The sequence below is a fragment of the Mastigoproctus giganteus genome, chromosome 2 (assembly GCF_048544385.1).
Source record: "Mastigoproctus giganteus isolate SK-2022 chromosome 2, ASM4854438v1, whole genome shotgun sequence".
Classification (NCBI taxonomy): Eukaryota; Metazoa; Arthropoda; class Arachnida; order Uropygi; family Thelyphonidae; genus Mastigoproctus; species Mastigoproctus giganteus.
Window position 1 is genome coordinate 134510031 of NC_143576.1, and position 24342 is coordinate 134534372.

Sequence of the window (24342 nt, forward strand, 5' to 3'; positions counted from 1 at the left end):
GTAGTTCAAATTTATGCATAAACTATGGTGTATCTACACCGATATTATATAGTTAATTACCTAAACCCATAAGAAATTATACCTTGTGCATTTCATCTTCTAATACATTATTATTTATTCACCATTTGGCATATCTCATATTGTGGAAATAACTTCGCAACTGTGATGGCATGTTGCATTACCAGGGTACCTGCTCACCCACCGATGATGAAACCAACTAGCTTCAAAACGATCATCTGGGTGGCGCTATCCACTGAAAATAAATAACAGTACTCTTCCTCTACTAGAGAAACGTTATTTATTCGAAGTAGTGCAATACCAGCTATCTTGTTGTGAAGGCACCCACAATATAAGATACAATTAAAAGATGCCTTTACGCTATATATGTAGTTCAAATTTATAAATAAACTATGGTGGATCTACACCAATATTATATAGTCAATCTGAGAGATAAATATACAATTCTTTCAGTCACTCTGAAACTACTTGAAATTGGTTATGCATCCATATCATGTGAATGCTAGTGCACAGCAGCCTGTATGCAATTTGGACTTGGTTTTAGAAATAATGGACACCATTAACCATGATTCAAGTACAAGATAATGGAGAGTGGCAGCACATGTGTAAACATCACAAATCTTTGTGTGGAGGATTTTGTGTGCAAGAAATACATCCCTCTCATCTTCAAAGAGCCAATGCACTGCTTCCTATGGACTTTACACCATAAACAGCCTACTGTATGGCTATTAAAGGAGTATGTAGAGAATCTATGTTCCTTATCTAAATCCTGTGGATGGAGGAAGCCTGCTTCACAAGAAATACATTCCAAAACTAATGCACATGGGCAAGGCCCAGCCTGCATAGCATGCATATCAGACAGCACCAACAACATCATTCCTCCATCAGTGTCCAAGACAGAACAGTAGGGATCCATTTGGATTTTTTCACCCATGTTTTTAGATATACTTCTGGAAGACACTGCCTGCCTTGAATACTGATGTGTGATTTATGCATGAAGGCACACCTGCACACTTCATCCAATCCATACAATATTTTCTGGTAAACCATTACCCAGGATGTTGGATAGATCACAGTCACAAAGCTCTAGCAAAATAATCTGTCATGCCACACATTCTGGAGCATTTATGAGACTCACTTGGAGATGTAGTAGTAGTCGTAGTAGTAGTAGTAGTGCCATGTGATGCAAGAAAGCAAATGTATGAGCTTATGCAGCATCAGCCAAAAAAAAAAAAAAATCACACCATTCCCTCCAAATGCCTGTCCAGTTCCTCCTTAAATTTATTCAACCTATCAACTTCCACAACGACAGATGGAAGTTTGTTCCAGCAATTAACCACCCGCTGGCTAAAGGCAAATTTCCGCACATCTATTCTACATCTGTCTTTTCTTAATTTGAATTTATGCCCCCTTAGGTTCGTAATCTGAACAAGTGGAAGGATCCCATCAGAATTCAGCGTGCTCAACCCATTCAAGGCCTTATATACCTCAATCAGATCACCGCGCAGGTGCCTAGTCTTCAGCCACTGCAATTTGCAGGACTTAAGCCTCTCTTGGTAAGAGGATCCCTTCATTTCCCTCACCAATCTTGTTGCCCTTCTCTGTACACGCTCAAGTAAATCTACATCCTTCTTAAAATGAGGCCTCCAGACCTGTACGCAGTACTCAAGGCGTGGCCTGACCATTGCCTTATACAGAGGGATAATCACCTCCTTTTCCCTGCTAGCAAAATTCCTATATATCACTGACAAAACCCCATGACCTGCCCTGGCAGCCTGTCTACATTGCTCAGAGAACTTCATATCTGACTGCACAATTACTCCCACGTCTTTTCATTTTCTACCACCTTAAGTGTAGTACCACACAGTTGGTATGTTTCTCTAGGGTTACTTCTTTCCATATGCAGTACTTTGCATTTGTCAAGGTTAAACTTCAGTTGCCACTTCTTAGCCCATCTGCCCAAATTATCTAGATCCTGTTGCAGTAGCACACTGCCATTACTGTCGTTAACAACCCTGCCAACCTTTGTATCATCTGCAAACTTCAACATTAAACCTGATATACCTTCATCAATATCATTGATAAATATACAAAACAACAGTGTACCTAACACCGAACCCGTGGGACTCCACTAATAACATTAGTCCAAGAAGAGCAGCACCCATTGATTACCACCCTCTGTCTTCTCCCACTTATTATTATTATTATTGATATCCATATGATGCAAGGAAGCCTGAGGCTTATGCTGCACCAGGAAAAAAAAAAAAAGTTCCCGATTAACCCTGAGAGAGAGAGAGAGAGAGAGAGAGAATAAGAAGTAGGAAGGAATCTCCAAGAAAGAGAAGAATGATCATGTCCAGCTCAGGACCCTGGGTGTGCCAAGCCCATACTCACCAGATGTGAGCCCCCGGGTACCATCCTTTTATCCATTGTAGCAACTTACCCTTAATACCATTGTGCTCCAACTTGTACAATAGTCTTCCATGCGCAACAGTGTCAAAAGCTTTCCTGAAATCCAAATATATGATATCAAAATTATTTTTTGCATCCAGTTCCTTTGTAACCACATCATAATATCCTATCAAATTTGTCAGACAAGACTTTCCCTTAACAAACCCATGCTGTGTCTGAATTATTGCTGCAGTCTTGTCTAGATGATCCTGCAATGCATCTTTAACCAGTGACTCCATTATTTTACCCAGAACAGAAGTTAAACTAACTGGTCTGTAATTACTCGTGTCACCCTTCGATCCCCCTTTGTGAATTGGGGATACATTTGCACTCTCCAGTCCGTGGGAACCTCCCCTGAGTCCAAGGATGCTCTCATAATTATGGCTAAGGGTTTGCTTAGTTGCTTTGCCGCCTCCTTTAATATAACTGGATAGATCCCATCCACCCCAGGTGCTTTTCTTACATTTAACTTCAACAATTTCTCTTCCACTTTGCTCTCAGTTATTACAAGATCATTAAGCACCCTGCTACAATTTGATAACCTTCTGCCATTTTCAAACCTTAATAACTCCTCATGTATGAATGTAGATGCAAAATACTCATTCAGTTTGTTTGCTATCTGAGCAGGATCATCAACAGTCGAACCATCGATGTAAAGTGGACCAATCAGATTCATCCCCTTCCTTTTAGAGTTTATATAAGTAAAGAAATCTTTGCTGTTTTTCTTAGCATCTTTTGCCAAGGATTTCTCGTAATCTGCCTTCGCCTGCCGAACCTCCTTTGTGACCTGATTACAGATTAACTTATATCTGCCATAGGCTTCTGAGTTGCTTGATAATTTATATGCATCCCATGCATTTTTCTTCTCTGTTACGAGTCTCATTAGTTCATTTGACAACCATTTAGGCCTAAACCTTGAACAATATTTCTTAATAGGTATGAAACTATTAGTAGCTTCCACGATTAATTCCTTGAATGCTTCCCACTTAGAATTTACTGTTGGTAACATCGTCAGTTGTGATCCCACTGTACAGAATTTAAAAACTGTCGGAGACCACTGTACTCGCCTTTACGGAAGCAAAAACCCTTTCCTTTACCCCTGATGGTAATTAAATCTTTAAGTAAATCCCACGTCAGTACATCGTGATCACTGCCACCTAATGGTTCTTTTATCTGCAAATTCCTAATACATGAATGATCACTGCTGATAACCAGATCAAGAGTATTACTTTCTCTGGTTGCCTCTCGAACATGCTGCTGTAGAAAACAATCATCCAATAAATCCACAAAAGTCTGACTAGTGTGTGAGTGCCCAACCCACAAGTTCCAGTCAATATCTGGGAAGTTAAAATCCCCCATTATAAGACATTCCGATTTACTAGCCCACTCTATTTCTCTGTACAATTGTTCATTGTACTCATTCGAGTCATTAGGTCTATAACACACTCCTACTCTAATTTTTGCTTTCGCAGTGCTTATGTCACACCAAACTGACTCAACAGTGCACTGTTCATCTATATCAACTGGATGCACTTCTTTTGATTTTATGTTTTTCTTTATTAACAGCATAACACCTCCTCCCTTCCTAACCTGTCTATCCTTTCTGTACACATTGTACTCCCCAAATTCCAGTTCGGCATTCCTTATATCTGTGTGACACCACGTCTCTGATATCCCAACAATATCCGCCTTTGATGTCTTGACCAACACTTCAAATTCATCAAATTTATTTACTATACTTCTAGCATTGGTATACATGCAAGTATACATGCACCTATTCCTATTCCCAGCCACTCTAACACATCCCATATACCCACCTGTTTCACGATGACTGACATCCGTCCCTGAAACCCCCAACACCCCTCGCTCCAGGTCGCTACGTATTCTAATAGAAGTTGTGCAAGAATCCCTTCACCTCTGCCTATGGCTACTGTTAAGCTATTAGTCCTTGTATCCCCCCAAACTATCAGTTTTATAACCCACCTAACACTGCCTTGATAGCATCAGCAAATATTCTTGCACCCTTTCTATTTAAGTGTATCCCATCCCTGTAGAAGCAATCTCTCCTGTTAACAAGTACAGTCCAGGCTGAAAAAAATTCTACCCCTTGAGCCTTGCACAATCTTTCCAGGGCCGAATTGATCGACAAGGCTCTCATCATATACTCCCTCCTATCGTGTCTGGGCAGAATTGCAGACACTTTTAAATTCAACCCTAATTCACGGCTTTTTTTCATCAGTGACCTGTACTTGTTAAGTAATTCTGCCGGTCTCCTACTCTTAATATCATTAGTGCCAATGTGTACAACTATATCACCTTTTGGGCCCTTAAAAGATGATATCTGCTCTACAACGTCATCAACCTTTGCCCCTGGCAGACATGTTGTTGTTGTTTGTTGGATTTATTGGTGCAAGGTCTACAAAGGCCATAATGCACCTATTTCAATCTTATTTGATACATGATTGTTATATTAAATAAAAGGATTCAGATCAGATGATATTTGTTTATCAATTTGAGGAAGGTAAAAACATCATTAATATCTTGTCGGTCTCCGAGAATCTGTTGTAAGGTAAGTTTATTAGATGAATATAGATGTGAAGAGAAAGCTGTTTTTCGTTCTCTCAGATATAATGGGCATTCAATGATCAAGTGGTTTACTGTGAGTTGAGTTTGACAGTTGCTGCATCGTGGAGGGTCATCCTGAGTGAGTAAATAACTATGAGTTAGGTGAGTATGTCCTATTCGAATTCTAACAAGTACTACTTCTTCCTTTCTATTGCCTCTTAGGCTTGATAGCCACTTCTTGTGATCCTTTTTAATCTGAAAAAGCTTATTGCTCTTTTCTCCCTGCCAAATGGATAGCCATTTTTTTCTAACATTGGTATGTATGATGCGTTTTAAATCTGTGTAAGGTATCTGCATGTCTGATTTTATGTGACTGGCGTTCTTGGCTGCAAGATCCGCTTGTTCGTTTCCTCTGATTCCAGAGTGCCCAGGTATCCAACAGAAAATTAATTTTTGCCTGTTTGCAAGAAGCTGCGCTAACTTGGTTTGAATTTGTTGTAGAAACGGATGACTGGAAGGAAATTTACACTGAAGAGCAGATACAGCACTTAAGGAATCGGTGTAGATAATAGTTTGAGGATATAATGAATGTTTTACATTGTCTAGAGCCATCAGGATAGCATACAGTTCTGCAGTGTAAATACTGTACTCCAAAGGGAGCTGCTGGGATATTGTATTGTTTGGTAGAACTGCAGCTGCTCCAACTTTATTATCTGTCTTGGAACCGTCAGTGTAAATTTGGGTAAAACTAGAGAACTGAAAAGAGTGAGTTGCATGGATCTGCTGAATACTGAAATTTGGAAGTGCATTCTTTCCCCATTGTTGGAAATGTTGGTCAACATTGGCCAAGGGTATTTGCCATGGTGGCATAGCCGTGCTAATATCTTGAATTATGTCATTCATTTTTGGTTCGCTGCACGTAGTTATGCTTTGTAATCTAATGCCACATGGTTTATTCTGCAAAGGTTTATTTTGGTACAAATTATGCCATTTTGGGGTGAATAAATACTGTTTTATAGGATGATATGGGAAACTTCTGATTTTTGCTGCATAACTTAATAACAGAGCTTGCCGTCGAAGAAATAGGGGTGGTTCATGTGCTTCCGTATAGAGACTCTGAACTGGCGATGTACGAAAAGCTCCCAGTGCAATTCGGAGGGAATTGTGATGTACTGGGTCGAGCCATTTTAATACACTTTCTTTGGCTGAGGCATATGCAGGTGACCCATAGTCTAGTTTGGATCTTATGAGCGACCGGTATAAGTGCAGCAGCATGTACCGATCTGCACCCCATGACATTAGCATTAGCATTAGTAGAGGCATTTGATGGAAGAAAGCAAGCTTATGCAGCATCAGCCAAAAAAAAAAAAAAAAAAAAAATCCACTTCACCCCTCTGTTCGTTCCAAATACCTGTCCAGCTGAGCCTTAAACTTATTTAGGCTATCAACCTCCACCACAAGGGATGGAAGTCTGTTCCACCAACCAACCACCCGCTGGCTAAAGGCAAATTTCCTCACGTCTATCCTACATCTGTCTTTCTTCAATTTGAATTTATGCCCTCTCAGGTGATTTTTCTGAGCTAGAGGAAGAATCCCATCAGCACTGAGCATGCTTAAACCATTCAAGGCTTTATACACCTCTATCAGATCACCTCGTGGGTGCCTAGTCTCCAGACACTGTAATTTGCAAAACTTAAGCCTTTCTTCGTAAGAGCACCCCTTTGTTCCATTCACTAATCTTGTTGCCCTTCTCTGTACTCGTTCCAGCAGCTCTACATCCTTCTTGAAATGAGGCCTCCAGACCTGTATACAGTACTCTAGGTGTGGCCTGACCATTGCCTTATACAATGGAATAATCACCTCCTTATCCCTGCTGGAAAAATTCCTGTATATCATTGACAATACTCCATGAGCTACTCTTGCAGCCCGTCTGCACTGCTCAGAGAACTTCATATCTGCCTGCACAACCACCCCCAAGTCCCTTTCATTCTCTACCACTGTCAGTGTAGTACCACAGAGTTGATACGTTGCTCTGGGGTTGCTGTTTCCCATGTGTAGTACTTTACATTTGTCAATGTTAAACTTCATTTGTCACCTCTCAGCCCATCTGCTCAACCTTTCCAGATCCTGTTGCAGCAGCATAGTGTCAGTAGTGTCCTTGACAACCCTGCCAACCTTTGTATCGTCTGCAAACTTGGACATTAAGCCCGATATACCATCATCAATATCATTTATAAATACAGAAAACAATAATGGACCCAACACTGAGCCCTGAGGGACTCCACTAATAACATTAGTCCACGATGAGCAGTGTCCATTGATTACCACTCTCTGTCTTCTCCCCCTCAACCACCCCTTTATCCATAGCAGCAATTTGCCTCCAATGTCACACTTCTCCAATTTGTGTAGCAGTCTTCCATGTGCAACAGTATCAAAAGCCTTTCTAAGATCCAAGTATATAATATCAAAGTTATTCCCTGCATCCAGTTCTTTTGTGACTGCATCATAATATCCAATCAAGTTGGTCAAGCAAGACTTCCCCTTAACAAAACCATGCTGTGTCTGAGCTATAACTGAAGTCTTGTCTAAATGATCCTGCAGTGCTTCTTTAACCAGTGCCTCCATTAATTTTCCTGGAACAGAAGTTAAGCTCACAGGTCTATAATTACTTGTGTCAGCCTTTGATCCTCCTTTGTGAATTCGGTCACATTTGCACATTTCCAGTCTATGGGTACCTACCCTGAGTCCAAGGAAGCTCTCATAATTATGGCTAAGGGTTTGCTTACTTCCTTTGCTGCCTCCTTTAATATAACTGGATAGATCCCATCCACCCTGGGTGCCTTTCTTGTGTTTATCTTCAACAGTTTCTCCTCCACTTTACTCCCAGTTATTTCAAGATTCTGTAGCTTACTGCTAGAGTTGAATACACCTCTGGCATTCCCTTGCTGAATAACTCCTCATGTGTGAATGTTGATGCAAAATATTCATTTAGTTTGTTAGCTACCTGTGCAGGATCATCAACAGTTGACCCATCAATATCAAGTGGACCAATCTGATTCATCCCCTTCCTTCTAGAGTTAACATAAGTAAAGAACTCTTTGCTGTTTTTCTTTGCATCCCTTGCCAAGGATTTCTCGTAATCTGCCTTTGCCTGCCTAACTTCCTTTGTAACTTGGTTGCATATCAACTTGTATCTATCATAGGTTTCTGTGTCGTGTGGTAATTTGTAAGTATCCCATGCATTTTTCTTCTCTGCCATATGCCTCATTAGTTCATCTGACATCCATTTTGGCCTAACCCTTGAACAATATTTCTTAGTTGGTATGTAAAGCCTAGTAGCTTCCAAGATAAGTTCTTTGAATGCTTCCCATTTTGAATTTGCTGTTGGTAACATCATCAGTTGGTCCCACTGTATAGAATTTAAATACTGTCTCAGTCCATCGTAGTCGCCTTTACAGAAGCAATAACCCTTCCCTTTACCCCTAATGGTAGTTACCTCTTTGAGTAAATCCCACTTCAGCACACTGTGATCACTGCCACCTAGTGGTTCGTTTATATCTGCAGATTCTTAATGCATGAAGAATCACTGCTGATAATCAAATCAAGAGTATTACTCCCTCTAGTTGCCTCCCGAACATGCTGATGTAGAAAACAATCATCCAATAAATCCACAAAAGCCCTGCTAGTGTGTGAGTAACCAGCCCCCAAATTCCAGTCAATATCTGGGAAATTAAAATCTCCCATTATAAGACACTCTGATTTACTGGCCCACTCTATTTCCTTGTACAGTTCCTTATTATACTCATCAGAGTCATTAGGCCTATAGCACACTCCTACTCTCAATTTTGATCTCCCAATGCTTATGTCACACCAAACTGACTCAACACTGCACTGTCCGGCGATGTCGACTGGCTTCACTTCCTTGGTTTTTATGTGTTTCATAACTAATAGCATAACCCCTCCCCGCTTCCTATCCTGTCTATCCTTTCTGTAGACGTTGTACTCCCCAAATTGCAGTTCTCCATCCCTTATATCTGTGTGACACCACGTCTCTGATATCATGTCTCTGACATAGCGGAAATTGCCCTGAGGAGATTCAGCTTCTTTAGACAGGTTGTACGAATGTGTTTAATATGCTCTAAGAAACTAAGTTTTCTATCCAGAATTAGTCCAAGAAAGCTAATACTCTGTTGAAAAGAAATTGGATGAGAATCAAGATGTAAATCGGGATCTGGATGAAAATTCTGTTTACAGCAAAAATGAATTGCTGTTGTTTTTTGTTTTGAAAGTCTGTATCCATTATTTTTGGCCCACTGAACAAGCTTGTTAATTGTACCTTGAAGCTGCCTTTCAATGAAACGCATGTTTTGTGAGTGATTTGAGATCGCCAGATCGTCAGCATACAGATAAGTTTCAACTGTGTCGGGAATAACTTTTGTAATGGAATTAATCCTGAGAGAGAAGAGCGTGGCACTAAGCACAGAACCTTGAGGGACCCCCTCTTCTTGCACAAAAGTTTGTGAGAGAGCAGAGTGAAATCGTACCTGAAAGGTCCTATTGCTCAAAAAGTTCTGGATAAATTTTGGAAGATGACCATGAATACCGGATTCATAGAGATCGTGAAGAATTCCATACCGCCAGGTTGTATCAAAAGCTTTTTCGATGTCAAGACATATCATCACTAGGTGTTCGTTCCTGAGAAATGCATTTCGGATATTTCCTTCAGCTTTGACCATAAGGTCAAGTGTTGATCTAGTTCTTCGAAATCCATATTGATTTTGACTTAGAATGCATTCAGCCTCTAGGAACCATGTCAATCTGGCATTAATTATTTTTTCTAATGCTTTTCCTATACAACTAGTTAACGCTATCGGTCGGTAATTTACTGGATCTGAATGGTCCTTTCCTGGTTTTGGGAAAGCTAGTACGATAGAATGACGCCAACTGGTAGGGTAGTAATCTTCGCCAAAGATTCTATTATACAGTTTTAGCAGAGCAGCAAGGGATTCTTCACTCAAGTGATATATCATGGCATAGTACACTCCATCAGGGCCAGCAGCACTATTTTTGGATCTTGCAAGTGCGCTACGTAACTCTGCCATGGTAAGGGGTACATTATATGGATGCTTTCGTGAAGTACTGAAATTGAGATTATGTTTTTCTGCTTGTATTTTATGTGCCTGGAAACTTGGCTCAAATGCGGTTACAGCGGAGATTTTTTCAAAGGTTTCACCTAATGTATTAAAAATATCGGGAGGATTGCAGATTTCTTTGTCTTTTAGATATATTATCGGAGTGGTTATAGGTGGATATTTTCCATTAATTCTTCGAACTTTATTCCAAACAGTTCTGATATTTGTGGTCCTGTTTATAGAGGAGGCATATTTAGACCATGTCTCTTTTTTGCTTATTTGTTGTATGTGACGAGATTTAGCTCTAGCTTTCTTGAACTGTATGAGGTTAGCTGTGGTTGGGTATTTACGAAATGAGTTCCAGTATCTATTCTTTTCTTTTTTCGCATTGCTACAGGCTTCATTCCACCATATTTTTGGGTGGGAGCGAGTTTTCATGAATGATCTGGGTATACTGGTTTCTGCAGCTGCTATCATTTGCTGAGTTATGTAAGTTACGGCAGAGTCAATGGTGAGGGTCTCGATAGTCTGAATATCTAGATGTGCCAGCTCTTGATATTTCTTCCAGTTAGCTTTGTCGAATTTCCAAACAGTTTTTATCTCAGTTTGAGGAGGAGAGTTAGCCGATAGTGTGCATATTACTGGAAAGTGGTCACTATTTCGCAGGTTATCAGTGACCGTCCAATCAATCAGAGGAAGGAGGTTTGGCGAGCATATTGAAAGATCAATTGCAGAAGTTGACCTTGAGGAAAGATGCACGTACGTATGAGTCCCATTGTTTAATAATGTTAAGTTGTGCCTTTCAAGAAATTTTTCAATTAACTGACCTCTCTTATCAAGGTGCGAGGAACTCCATAGGGGGTGATGCCCATTCCAGTCACCCAAGATACAGAAAGGTGGTGGCAGCTGAGTAACTAAATCATTCAAATCTGCTAGAGAGTATAAATAGTTTGGCGAAAGGTATATGGAAACAACTGTTACCGCTATCTTAACCATAACTCTAGCAGCAATTGCTTCTAAAGTTGTTTGCAGTGGGACTGGTCTGAAAGGAGTTCTGGAGTTTACTAGCAATGCTACACCTCCATGTGCTGTATTAGAGTCGTTCCTATCCTTTCTAAGCATTATATGATGTTTTATGCTCATAGTTATTTTAGGGGTCAAGTTTGTTTCTTGTAGACAAAGAACAGCAGGCTTATATTCGGTAATTAAGTCATAGACATCGTCTAAGTTAGCTCTGAGTCCGCGACAATTCCATTGAATGATTTTGTGCATTATTGAGGATTATCGGGTGTGTCTGCTTGCTTACGGGATGTGGTCTGTTTGCGCCTGTCTAGTCTTTTTTCCCTTTTTGGGAAATTTGGTCTAGTGACATCCATGTCCTCCTCCTCTTCCGCATGAAGTTCAAGAAGTGGTTCATCTCGGTGTGAATTTCTATCTATGTCCATGGTATCAGTACTGGTTTTTTGATTATTTCTTTCAGAGCTTGTTTGATTAACTGGCTGTTGTACAGAATTTTTATCTGGCGGTATTGTCAATGGTGTGTTTACCGAATGAGTTGATTGCTGTTGGGTAGGCTGTTCTTTTGGTGTAGAGAGGACTGACCTGGCCCAATCAGAAATTGAGATGCTTGGGGGAACTGAACAATCTGTTTGTACTGTTATGGATCGTTGCTTTTTTACAACTGAAGAATAAGATGGCAATGTATTTGAAATTAAACAATGTCTTTTTGCTTCTTGGTATGGCACCTTGTGTTCTACTTTGTACTTTTGTATATTCTTTTCAGTCTGCCACTGGATGCAATCCTTTGAAAATGCTGAATGATTCCCCTTACAGTTTGGGCAGCTTTGTATTTCATTGGGGCAGTCTGTGTGAACATGCTCTTTTGAACCACAGGAGGCACAGGTGGTTACACCCCCTGCAGACTGCTTGTGAGTGTCCAAATTTTTGGCATTTAAAACACCGGACTGGGTTTGGAATATAAGGTCGAATTTTGCACCTTAAATATCCAGCTTTAACAGTTGTTGGTAAAATTGGTGTTTTAAATGTAAGAATGACCGTTCGGGTAGGAGTAAGAACCCCATCTTTCTTAATGACTATCCTTTTGGCATTTATTATATTTTGATCGCCTAATTCCTGAACAATTTCCTCCTCAGATACGTTAAGGAGATCCCACTCGGCTATTACCCCTTTAGAGGAGTTTAAGGTGGCATGTGGGGTAACCTTTGTGGGAATTCCACCAAAAGTCAATATTTTTAATAGTTTTTCCGAGTGTTTATTCTCATTCATCTCCACTAGAAGGTCTCCGGATTTTAGTCTTCTAACCATTTCTGGTGGGCCCGCCACATTCTCAAGACATTTCTGTATTAAGAATGGGGAGAGCTTACTCAAAGGATTGTCAGTCAAAGAATGCAGTATCAAAAAAAGAGGAGCAGGGGTTTCTGTTCCTTCTTTTTTCTGCCGTTTTGCATTTCCTGCATTTAAGTCTTCTCTGTTTGAGAGATCTGGATCATGAGATCCATAAGTGGCATGTCTATTTATGTCCATCTTTGCTCCTTTTTGTCCCGGGAGAGTGTTTTTCTCCTCCCAGGTTTCCAGCCCCGCCACGTGGAGGCAGGAGCGGTGCCACCAGTGACCAAGCGGTTTAGAGGTTTAGTTAGGTTAGTACAGATTATATATATATATATACACAAGGAAAGAAAGGTGTATTTCCTTTCTGGATTCTACTTCAAAGCTTTTAAGTAAAGAATCACTTAAGAAAAACAAGAAGAATAGTGACACTGGAAAATAAATATAACTAATCCGCTGAGAAAGAACGCTATGTATCGCACAAAATATCGCTTGGGCACTATCGCTTGGCACTCGGGGGCCCTGGCAGACATACCCTGGTCCTGTTCCATCTATCCTTTCTACAAAGGATGTTTCCCGTTTCCCTGACAATAGAGTCACCAACAACTACTAGTTCCTTTGGGACCAGCGCAATCTGCCTTGGGGGTTGCCGCTGTGCTGCATGATGACCAAGTGCAAGCTCTGGTGTTGATGTGGGCAGCTGAGAGCCTGATGGGCCCCTCAATTTAGATCTTTCGAGGGCATCCACCCTGTCCTTCAAACTCTCATATAGGCCCATAACAACGCTGAGTTGTCGCCTGATTTCCTTACATCGCGCACACACAAAGACATCCCCCATGGCAATATCATGTTCCGTTCCAGACAGTTCGGCAAACATTTCACAAGTTGCACATTTTTTAAGGCTGTGATGCGTTGGAGAATCGTCCCCCTCAGTTCTCCCCTGAGTCACAGCACTCCTGCCACTTTGTGCCCGTTGCTTTGCTGCTCTAGTTTGGGGCATGATATTTTAAATTAATAAGATCAATAAATTAAATTAAACGTCAATACTACGCTATCTAATAGAAACAGTGAAGCGTATTACTGTTTCTATAATTATACGTTAGAGCTACCTAACTACCTCAATTAAAAATTTGAATTCCCTATCACTATATACAAAAACAATGCCTTCAATATTCGAATGAAATAACGGTTTTATAAAGTATTACGTATATCCACAAAAACTGTTTATACAAATTAAAATAAAAATAACCAGCGTAATTAGAACTATAAGACAACGTATTAAGTACAATATAAAATAACAATTATGTAAATAATAAGCAAAAACATCGTTTTTTTCGGAGCCTGTAACTCGCAACTGTATTTTATAAAGAGAGCCAGCGCCCTCTCCATTTATTAATCATAATAAATGTACATTAAACATTTATTATGATTAATAATTGCATTATCACACCAGTTTTTGTTAAGACCTGCACTACTGCTTTACAGACAATATGTGTGGAAAGCAATACTCCATAAATTGAGGCCAGGGCATTTCACGTATTTCTTAATATATTTAATTTTCAGAATTAGCATTGATTGTGTCAGCATGCATTTTACATTATTTACTGTATTCCATATAATCATATTATTCTGCATCCATTTCTCTGACACTGGAATTATGAACTGCCTGGTATATATGGGTGTATGTGTGTGCACATATGGATACTGGGAGAATGTTTGTATTTGTGTGTACTGGTGTATCATTTTGTCAATTTTGTCAATTTTCACTATTGCTGGCATTTACTTTTACTTAAATTTAATGGAATTTGCATTATTCCATTAATTATATTTATTCATTATGCTAATGACATCGTAGTTCATTTCTATTTTGGTCTCTTGGTTGATGGACAATGGGTGAGTCACAGGTTTAGAGCACAGGTTCCCAAACTTTTTCGGGCCACTGCCCACTTTCCAAGGCATAAATTTTGTAACGCCCTCCCCCCCATTATAACAGTTTTCCGCGTTCAAGCCGTTTGACATTTTCAACGTAAATAGCAACTAATGATACATTATCGCTTATGCTGTTAAATTATTGAAAAAGTAGTGGCCAATATGTGCTTCATCTTGAACACAGTTATTGCTATACCGATTTTGATGAAACATAGCCCATATGTAAAGATTGTAAAGTGTATGCTCGAATAACATTATGCACAGTTTCATACAATGGTTTAAATATGAAAATTCGGAATACATATTAAGAGATTGCAAATGCATTAGTAAGAATCTTATTGTAATAATTAAAACACCATCAAATATATTACAAAATTGTTTATTTCGAACTTACAAAGTAAAAATACAAAGAAAAAATAACAAATTAATGTGAAGGATGAGCCTGCATTTTTAAAAGTTTGTTAATATCGGGTTCAACTTTCGTTAAAAACAGTCGTAAATCGCCATGCTCAGTTATATACAATCGGTTCCTTTTCCTAGATAGTAAATTCGCTACAGCACTAAACCCACGTTCAGCCAAATAAGAAGATGGACATGCAATTAAAAATTTCTGCACTATTTCCCGTAATCCAGGGTACAGTGTCGGTACTGATTTCTGAAGCCAGAACTCTTGGTATCCACGTTTGAATTTTATTTTTAATTCTTCATTTGTTGTGAGTTCTATGAGTTCCTCTTCTAAATTTGATGATCCTGCTATGTTTACATGTGAGAAAGGATCTAGAACCCAATTTGGTATATTCATGTTTAGAATATCCTTGAATCGCTCATTGAAATCAGCATGGAGAACCTCCAAGTGTTGGCAGTATGTAAGTAAATCTTCCTTTTTGAGAGACACAGCTGATAAATTTGAAAAGTGGCTATATTCCCCTCGGCATAGATTCCACTTGAACACAAGAAGTTTCCCCACAAAAGCGGCAATAACATTTTTTGTTTTAATTAATTTCCATTCATCACCTTGTAATTGCAGATTGACTTCATTAAATATTTTATAGAGGTCTGTCCAATTAGCAATGTGATTTTTGATGTAATCAGGTTGGCCTGCAATCCGTCGTCTCTGTTTTCTAGGAACTCTAGTACTGAATCAAACAAATCGATTCAGACAAATACCTTTTGAAAGCCAACGAACATCTGTGTGAAGCAGCAAACGATTGAAATCTTCATTGTTTTCACTACAAAGTTGGCTAAACAATCTGTCACTCAATGAATTGCTTCTAATCTTGTTGACTGCTCTAATAACGTAATGGAGCAACGTATGCAGGCGTTCACTTAAATTCTTCACAACCAAATGTTGACGATGAAGAACACAATGTATAGCGAGTACATTTGGTACTGCTTGTTTCAAATGCACTATGAAAACCTTGTGGCGCCCTGTCATTGCTGGAGCACCATCAGTAGCAGCAGACAAAATATTACAAATAGGAATGTCTTTCTCTTGAAAAAAACTTATTCATGGTATTAAATATAGATTCTCCCTTTGTATCCGCTTCCAAATTTTTAGCAAATAATTCTTGACAAACTTTTTCTTTTTTTATGAATCGTACGTATGATAAGAGTAGTGCTTCATTATTTGGGAGAGTTGATTCATTGAGTTGAATGGAAAATTGGCATGTCTTCAAATAATCGCACAATGATTTTTCAACGTCTTCAGCCATTTCATCGATTCTTCTTTGCACTGAATTATTGCTCAAAGGAATTTTCCTGATGATATCTGAAGCTGGCTTATGAAGCACAGTGTTTATTACTTCTTTTACTGCCGGCAAGATTAATTCCTCACCAATTGTGTGGTTTTCCCGCTTTTGCGATTAATAATGAAATATTATAAGAAGCTTGTAATCCGTCATTATCTTGTTTAGTGGATGACGCAAAAAGTTTTGATATAGTTGGACGTTTAAAATATTTTTCTTCTAGTACTTGAAAATAGGACAAATCTTTATCCTTTTCGTCATCATGCATTTTAGTCAAATGTTCTTGTAGCCTAGAAGGCTTCATTGCTTCATTTGAAAATACTTTTTGCCAAATCAAGCACATAGGTAATAATTGGTTTGTAGGAGACTGAATAAAGCCATATTTCAAATACTCAATACTGTACTGTCGACATTTCTTCTTAGATTCAGGCATAATGAAGTAATAAAATTTGCAACAATATTCACAAAATAAAAGATTTAATTTACACTTTGTATGACTCCACTGATCTATCACACTTTCAACTGATGATTGTTGGCAAAGCACACAAAAAATAATGAAACTTATTCCTAAACAACAAAAATGTACGATCACATATCAATTTATGAATTATTATGTCGGCAAAATGACCTTGGAAGCTTTGAAGATGAAACGCGCTATGGCATTAGTTTAAAATTCGCGCCTAAACTGTCTCAAACAAATCAACAGATGCGGAGATATAACTGACTGGTCAAGCTTACATCATTAGCGGTACCAAGGTGATCCAAGGAGAAAATAAAACTGTAAACAATTTTTGTGGAAAACAAACAGTTGAGCATCATTACTTGCGAACAATATTTTGCATTGTCGCTCTGTCACAACATTTTGCTTTTACTGCTTTTCATAATTCTTGTACGAAAGAATTGCAACGAATTGGTTTTGAAAAACAAAAATATCGCATTTCCTTTCTTCAGTATGTATTGTATCTACTAACAAAAAATATAGAAAATTCATCTATTGGAAGCCATACTGGAAACGGAAGGGGAAAAAAAACTGTCGTAAAACTGATCACTACAATGCGCATTTCATAAAAAAACAGTTTGCTTTATTGTAATTGTTTCTAGAGGACTAAATCGGAACAGCAGTATCATGGATGTATATTTGATCTTCTTACGAACTTTCAAGAAAATATTTCTATTCAAGCTGCGTTATAAAGGAACTTCGCATGCATCTCACCTGGTGTGCAAACGAAAAAAAAATATATATACATATATATATATGCTACAAGTAACGGATTGTTTTATATGCATTTGATACCATCAAAAAATTTGAGGGAAAAATTGAATTTTCATTATCACACACACGCCCGAAAAATTCACCATAAAGTGTCATATGTTTGCTTGCTTGAATTCCATTCTGAGCTGCAAATGTAATTTCACTTCTCTTGCACTGACAGAGCTGCTGTTTGCTGAATGAAGGAAAACGGGGTTCATTTTCCTGAAATTTCCACTTCCTTTCATTCACTTGGGGGGGAAAAAACTCCTTAGGGGAGGGAGTTCACCCTTTCTAGTCCGACCCTAAGGGAAAGAGACAGAGAAAGAAATAAAAATACTCTTTTGGTAGGAAGAAGGCCAGGAGATTGTCAAAGGTCCACAACTGTAACTTTCATCACAGATGCTGAAGTCTAGTAAGTCAGTTTCACTGCGGATTCGAAAGTATTTCTTTATTGCATTCAGTTTCACAACAGATGCTAAAGTTCTAATAAGTCAGCTTCATCTTAGGATGCCTAAGTTCAGATTAGTCCGATTTTTGTCCGGTGTGCATTCCGATAAAAAACCCTCTTTGCTTTATTGTAACTGTTTTTCGGAACAATATTTTGCAATAATCCCCCTGGAAATATTACCCAGTGAACTGCATTATACATTTCAAACATCGCCGTATAGCTTGTCCTTGAATACAAATGACTACAGTTACTTTCCTTTGAGTGACCGCCTTGTACAGTTGTGGACACTTCCTTCCAGTCAGTAAAATCATCAGTAGTCGTCCTTTATTGTACCTAAAGCAATTCGTTATGTTGGGGCAAACGGTTTTTGCTCCTAATTGAAGTAGCACTTTCGAATTTTGCCCAAGTCGATTATCTGCACATATTGAAAATTAGGACAGTAAAAGAGTTGATAATTGGTGCCATTGATGGGCAGCATTCTGACTAACAAATTTTCTGTTTATACTCCAGGATGACCACACGGTCAGAGATCCCGAAATAGAGAGAGAGAATACAAGAAACCGCATCGAATTTAGCAGTCACCGACTTGATTGTGTGAAATTGCTCACCAAAAACCACAGCAAAGCAAGAGAAGTGATGGGGAGAAAATCTATTTTTCAGCGGGGTTTATTTGCAGTTCAGAATAGCATTATGACCGTGGATAGTGAATTTATTCGGCTTCTGAATTTCTCCCTTTGCGATGACACCAAAGCGTAACAAGCAAATATCTTCTAAGAATACTTTTTTGAGCAGCCGTTAGTCGCAATCTGTTAGCTTTGTACTGTTAGAAAATATTGCAATTTTGTGAAGAATACACATTACAAGAAACAAACCGTTATTCATAGTGGATGATTTTTTTTTCTTCTTTTGCACACCAGTTTTTGAAGTTTATAACGCAGCTACAAATAGAAATATTTTCTCGAAATTTCATTAGAAGATCAAACCCAGGAAACTGCTGTTCCGATATTGTTTACTAAAAACAATTACAATAAAGCAAACTTTTTTTTTATCAAATGCGCATTGCAGTGTTATCAGTTTTACACCAGTTTTTCTCGTTTCTAAAAGATGAATTTCCCTGATTTTCTGTTCGTAGGAGCAATACACATTGAAGAAAGGAAATACGATCTGTTTGCCTTTCAAAAACAGTTGTTGCTACTGTTTTGCTTTATTGCTTCTTATGTCAACTCACAGTAGCTCACGTTGTCGCGTTTCAAAGGCCCTAGGCTATTAGGGTGGGTTTAGAAAAATAACAGAAAAAGGCCTAAAAAAATACACACTTGGTGTCACATTTTTGTCATTTGCATGAAATTCAATAGAAGGTTTTGAAAATTGAAGTGGAAAAATCGAAGAAAACAGTTCTGGCTTCACCTATAGCGAATTTCAGCTGTGTCCATAGAGTAAAAATTATAGAATTTATTAGTTGACCTTTGAACTGGTCCACTGGACCCGAGGAGATAAAAATACGGATAAATAAGGAGCCACTGACACCTACACCACCTGAAGGCCCCCCCAATTGCTTCTGAACCCACTATCGCCTCCCTAGAAGGCTTCAGTGCCCACTGGGGGTGGTACCGCCCACTTTGGGAACCTATGCTTTAGAGATACATAAATAGATGCATGCAAACATACTTATATTTTAATTCAAGGTACTATTTATAGGAATGTGTACTGTAACCCTGAAATGCCTGAGCTGCTTTTTCTTTTTTTTAACTTTTTCCTTTATTTTTTTATTTCTCGTGAGCCATTAGTTTTACAAACGTGTAACAGGAGCCATATTCTTCCTATATTAGCTTTCTCCCCTTCACAAAGTTTCACATCTTTTATGTTGCTACTTTGTTCATTCTTTATTTTATTTTGTTTGTTATGCTCGGCTGTATCTATAGTGAATTTAACTAAACATTAACAATACACACTTATTCGTTCCCTTCTAGAATTTACAGATTCCTCCTACTTTCTCTGCCTGAGGATTATCTCAGGCAGAGAAAAAAATTATAGCCTTCTTTAAGAGTTTAGGTGTTAATAATTTCCTAAGTTTTTAGATGTATGTTTGACTTTGGAAACATTACATTCTTTTTTATTATTTTCATTTATTTTTTACTTCTCTGATCCTCTGCAGTTTATGGGTCAACCATAATTCCTTTTTCCCAGACTACACAGGGGGGGGACAAATTCAAATTAAGGAAGGGTGGTGCAGGATAGGGCTGTGCCTTCATCATTTTGTGGGTGGTTGATTGTTGGAAGAAATTTCCACCTGGTGTAGTGGAAATGGGTAGCTTGAAAATTCGACGAAAGAATTAGACAAATTACTCGAGGTGATGGCCAGATAATTTGGGGTTGTTTTTTTTTTTTTTTCTTTCTTATGCTTTGATAGCTTTGTTTCCCTTCCTTGCATCACATACCGCAATTAATACTACTACTATTAAAATTTACAAGTTATATCAAAAATATTTCAACTTTCTGGGGGAGGGGAGCATTAAATTTCAACTTTTGTTTGTTGAAAATTATTACAAAATAGCACAAAAAAATTTCATACCAAACTACAACACAAAAAAAAAAAAAAAAAAAAAAATTTTCTTGCAGAGATGCTGCAACCGGAATGGTTGTAAGTTCTGTGCTGTGACTTCCAGTTCATTTTAATCTCACGTCTTCTTTCCAGACCGATGCCAACATACATACTACTGGTAATCATGATATATTTTTATCAATCTCATTTAGAATCAGAAAGCCAACTTCACAGAGTATAAAGCAAACACAGCACATGCGCACTAGGGTGCCCCTAGGCAGAAAAGTATTTGGCACCTTTGAGATACTTTTATTAAATATTATTATAATAAAAATTTTGAATATCGGCACCCACAGACATTGGCATCCCTAAGCCTTGCTTACCAGGCTTATTGTGTGTTCTGCCAGCCCTGTGCATAGGCAGAAGGAATTACAGTAATACAATTAAACTGTCATAATATCATACCCAATCACAAACATCCACATCAATGTTTAACACACAAGCAATCACAAAAATCTACAAAAATGTGGATATTTGTGATTGGTTTTATCATAAAACCAATCACAAATATCCACATCTATGTTTAGCACACTAGAAGGAAAAGCAAGCAGAACCAGCAACATTTTGTTTTGAAGTTAAACAGAATGAACTTATAGAAGTACAATTATTATTTAATTACATGAATGCAATATTGTAAAGAATTCTCAGGATGCAATCAAACAATTACACAAGCATAGAAAATAAATAACTAGGCTAGAGATTCACACGTTTCTAAATACTTTAGTCTTAAAGTAATATAGCACAAGATTACAAAGAATATTCTGTGAGCGTTTCCCCCACCTCCTTTCAATGACATGAACTAGTCTAAATACAAACAATTAAGAAATGATAAACTGTTATAGCAGTTTGAGGTGACCCTCTCCCCAGAAAACTCTAACAGGAGAGTAGTTCTATTAATTTGTCTAAGTGATATCAAAATTAAATCACAGTAATACCACCTGTACTTAAGGTGTGCAAAACTAAAAAACCTAGAGTACATTTTGGATTCTGGAAAACATTTTAGTTTTACAGTTTCATGCTAAATAAAACTTATGAACAAAGATTCACTCTAGTACATAAATATCACCACTTTAAATATTGAATTACAATAATAAAAAAAAAAAATTACAATATAAAAAAGGTGCTGCTTACCAGAGCCTTTTAGCAGACAATGATCAGGACAAACAAATTGAGAAGATACAACACCTTGAAGAACAAATCCATGCAATATTCCTCCTTTCTGTTTAGGATTAAACTGAAGAGTATCATCTACACAAGGTTCAAGAGGTAGTTTTGATTTAGATAACTGTTCCCAACGATGTTGTGCAATAGCTGACAAGCAAAAAAGTTCTGCCTGTGTAGTCTCTTCCAAAAGGCATGTCACAAACTCTTCCCAATGGCTAAAATCCCCAAGAAGCTGTTCTAATTGTATTCGCTGTAACCGTAACACTCTTTGGCGACCAACCTGAACTTTTTGAATCTGCCTTAAGAGATGTTGCCGGTGAGTTTCCATAGCTGCTATATACCCATCAATAAATCTGTTCACTTCATCAGTTACTGTCACAACTTGTAAATCCAATCTTTTAATCATCTGCTGAACACTACATAATGCTTGTTCAAGAGCCTGTAATTGTGGTTTTACTATGGAAAGATTCGATTTTAATGTGACCTTATGTTTCTCTCCAGCAACATTAATATTATCACATTGATGATGCTGATGTTTTGTAAGGCAACACTCATTACAGATAAATTCCTCACATATCTGGCAGAAAAATTCTACATTTTTCTCAATGTGTTCAAAACAATGAATATACCTTTTAGTTCCTAAAACACCTTTGCACTTTGCTTGCTGTATTGTAAGAATATGATGATGAAACGTTTTACGCTGTCTCTTGTGAGCCTCACAACAAAATCCACACAATTTAACTAAACAATTTTCACAAAATGATACTGCACTAACATTTGCACTACACAAATCACAATATACATTTGAATCTTTAGTTTCAGCGTCTGCAGACAATCTGTGTTGAAAAATGTAGTTCAGTGGAAGCCTGCGTATACCCTCCATTGGAATATCTACTTGACTGCTGCATATCGGACACAAAATTGCGGTTTTCTTTCTTGTAACATTACTTTTGATATGGCTTGTGTGTGTAGCAGCCAAGGAAATAATACTAGATTTCTGAGTCTCATATCCAGATGTTGAAGCATTAAAGCTAGATTTTGAATTAGTTCGCTTAAGGGTATCAACAGTACTCTGATCTCTCTTAGTTAAAATAAAAGGTTCCAACTTTTCTAGGCATGATGTACAAAATGTATGAAGGCATGATAACAGACGGGGCTCAGAGTAAGACTGATTACAAATCCCGCATAGAAGTCTTGAACGGTCATCATGTAAACTACCTGACATACTAAAAGAAAAAAGAAATCATTAAATCTTTCACATATTATTAATAAATGTGATTTCCAAAACCTCTCAAAAAAAAAAAAAAACTATACAATAAACAACTACACTTTTGCCTTCTGAGAACTTTTCTTTTTAAAAAGAATACAATGATATAAACCAGTATTTATTGTGTTATGTATTTAATACATAACACAATAAAATACAATAGAAGCTTTCGAGACTAATTTGACTAAATTTTGAATACAATGGATATAGCTGTGCGTGCAGTTCGGCGTGTTATTCATTCAAGCTGGTTTCCTATTGTTGTCGCATGGACATGCACTGTTTTACTCCACCGCTTGTCGAGTTGTAAAATGGTTGTCTCTAGGATGGGGGTGCAATCTCATGCCTTTGCAGCGGTTTATGGCCTTCGGATTGTTCAATATGGCAAGTCACTCTAGCCATAGGCGGTGGCAAAAGTGTCGCGAGTGGTCTACTATTTCGCAGTCACGTTTGGGATTGAGATCGTGGTGGGTGGCCCAAAAATGCTCCGCGACTGCGGACTAGTCTGTCTCAGCAAGGCGGATTGCTCTCTCATGCTCCGTAAGGCGATCTTGAAGACATCTTGATGTCTCACCGATGTAGCATCTGTCACAGTCTCTGCAGGCGATGTGGCATATTACATTGCTGCGTAAGAGAGGTGTGACAGGGGTCTTCACACTGGAGATAAGAGAACGTAGGTTTCTGCAGGGTAACTGTACGCATTTGATGCGGTAATCTCTGAGGATTCTTGAGATCCATCCTGACATGCCTGGATAGTATGGAATGTAGGCGGTTGGTGTATTGTCCTGGTTCGGGGGTCTTGGATAGGCTGCGAGTTCCTGTGCTTGTAATAGGCACCTGTCTAGCACGTGGGTTGGATAGCCACATTTGGTTAGGTCTGCCTTGACACAAGAGATCTCCTGCGTCTAATTGCATCAGTGCTGGAATGGCTCCAAGCCCTGGAGAACAGAGTGCGGGCAGTGCTTTTGAGATGACTGGGTGCATGGCCGGATCTGTAGTTTGTAAATTGTCTGCACTACATAGGTTTACGGTATAACGAAGTCTCTAGACGTGGGCCTATGCGCTGCACTAAGACATCCAGGAACAGGAGTGACTCGTTGACTTCTAACTCTAGGGTAAACTGGATGAAATTAGATAGGGAATTTAGGTGTTCTAGTAATGCTGTTTCAGAGCCACGTAGAATTACAGTGAAAATATCGTCAACGTATCTGTACCATATTGTAGTAGGCATAGGTGGGTTCAGGAGTATCTGCTCCTCCAAATCTTCCATGGCAATGTTGGCTACTATGGAACTAACAGGGGCACCCATAGAAGTGCCATGCACCTGTTTGTAGACTGAATCCTCAAAAGTGAAGATGTTGCTTGATCAACATAGGTTGAGGGCGGAGCAGATGTCATCGGTTGATAGTGATGTTCTAGTTGAGAG

At 38.5% G+C, this 24342-nt stretch overlaps 1 protein-coding gene across 2 annotated transcripts in view; it reads right to left on the bottom strand.

The window, feature by feature from the left end:
- LOC150089579 (E3 ubiquitin-protein ligase TRIM45-like) overlaps positions 1 to 24342 on the bottom strand; it is a 236900-nt gene that overhangs the window by 158228 nt on the left and 54330 nt on the right. For both annotated transcript variants that reach the window (XM_090368677.1, XM_090368678.1), the window contains exon 3: positions 21620 to 22878. In XM_090368677.1, coding sequence (XP_090224803.1) covers positions 21620 to 22878 — 1259 coding nt within the window. The remainder of the gene's footprint in view (positions 1 to 21619; positions 22879 to 24342) is intronic.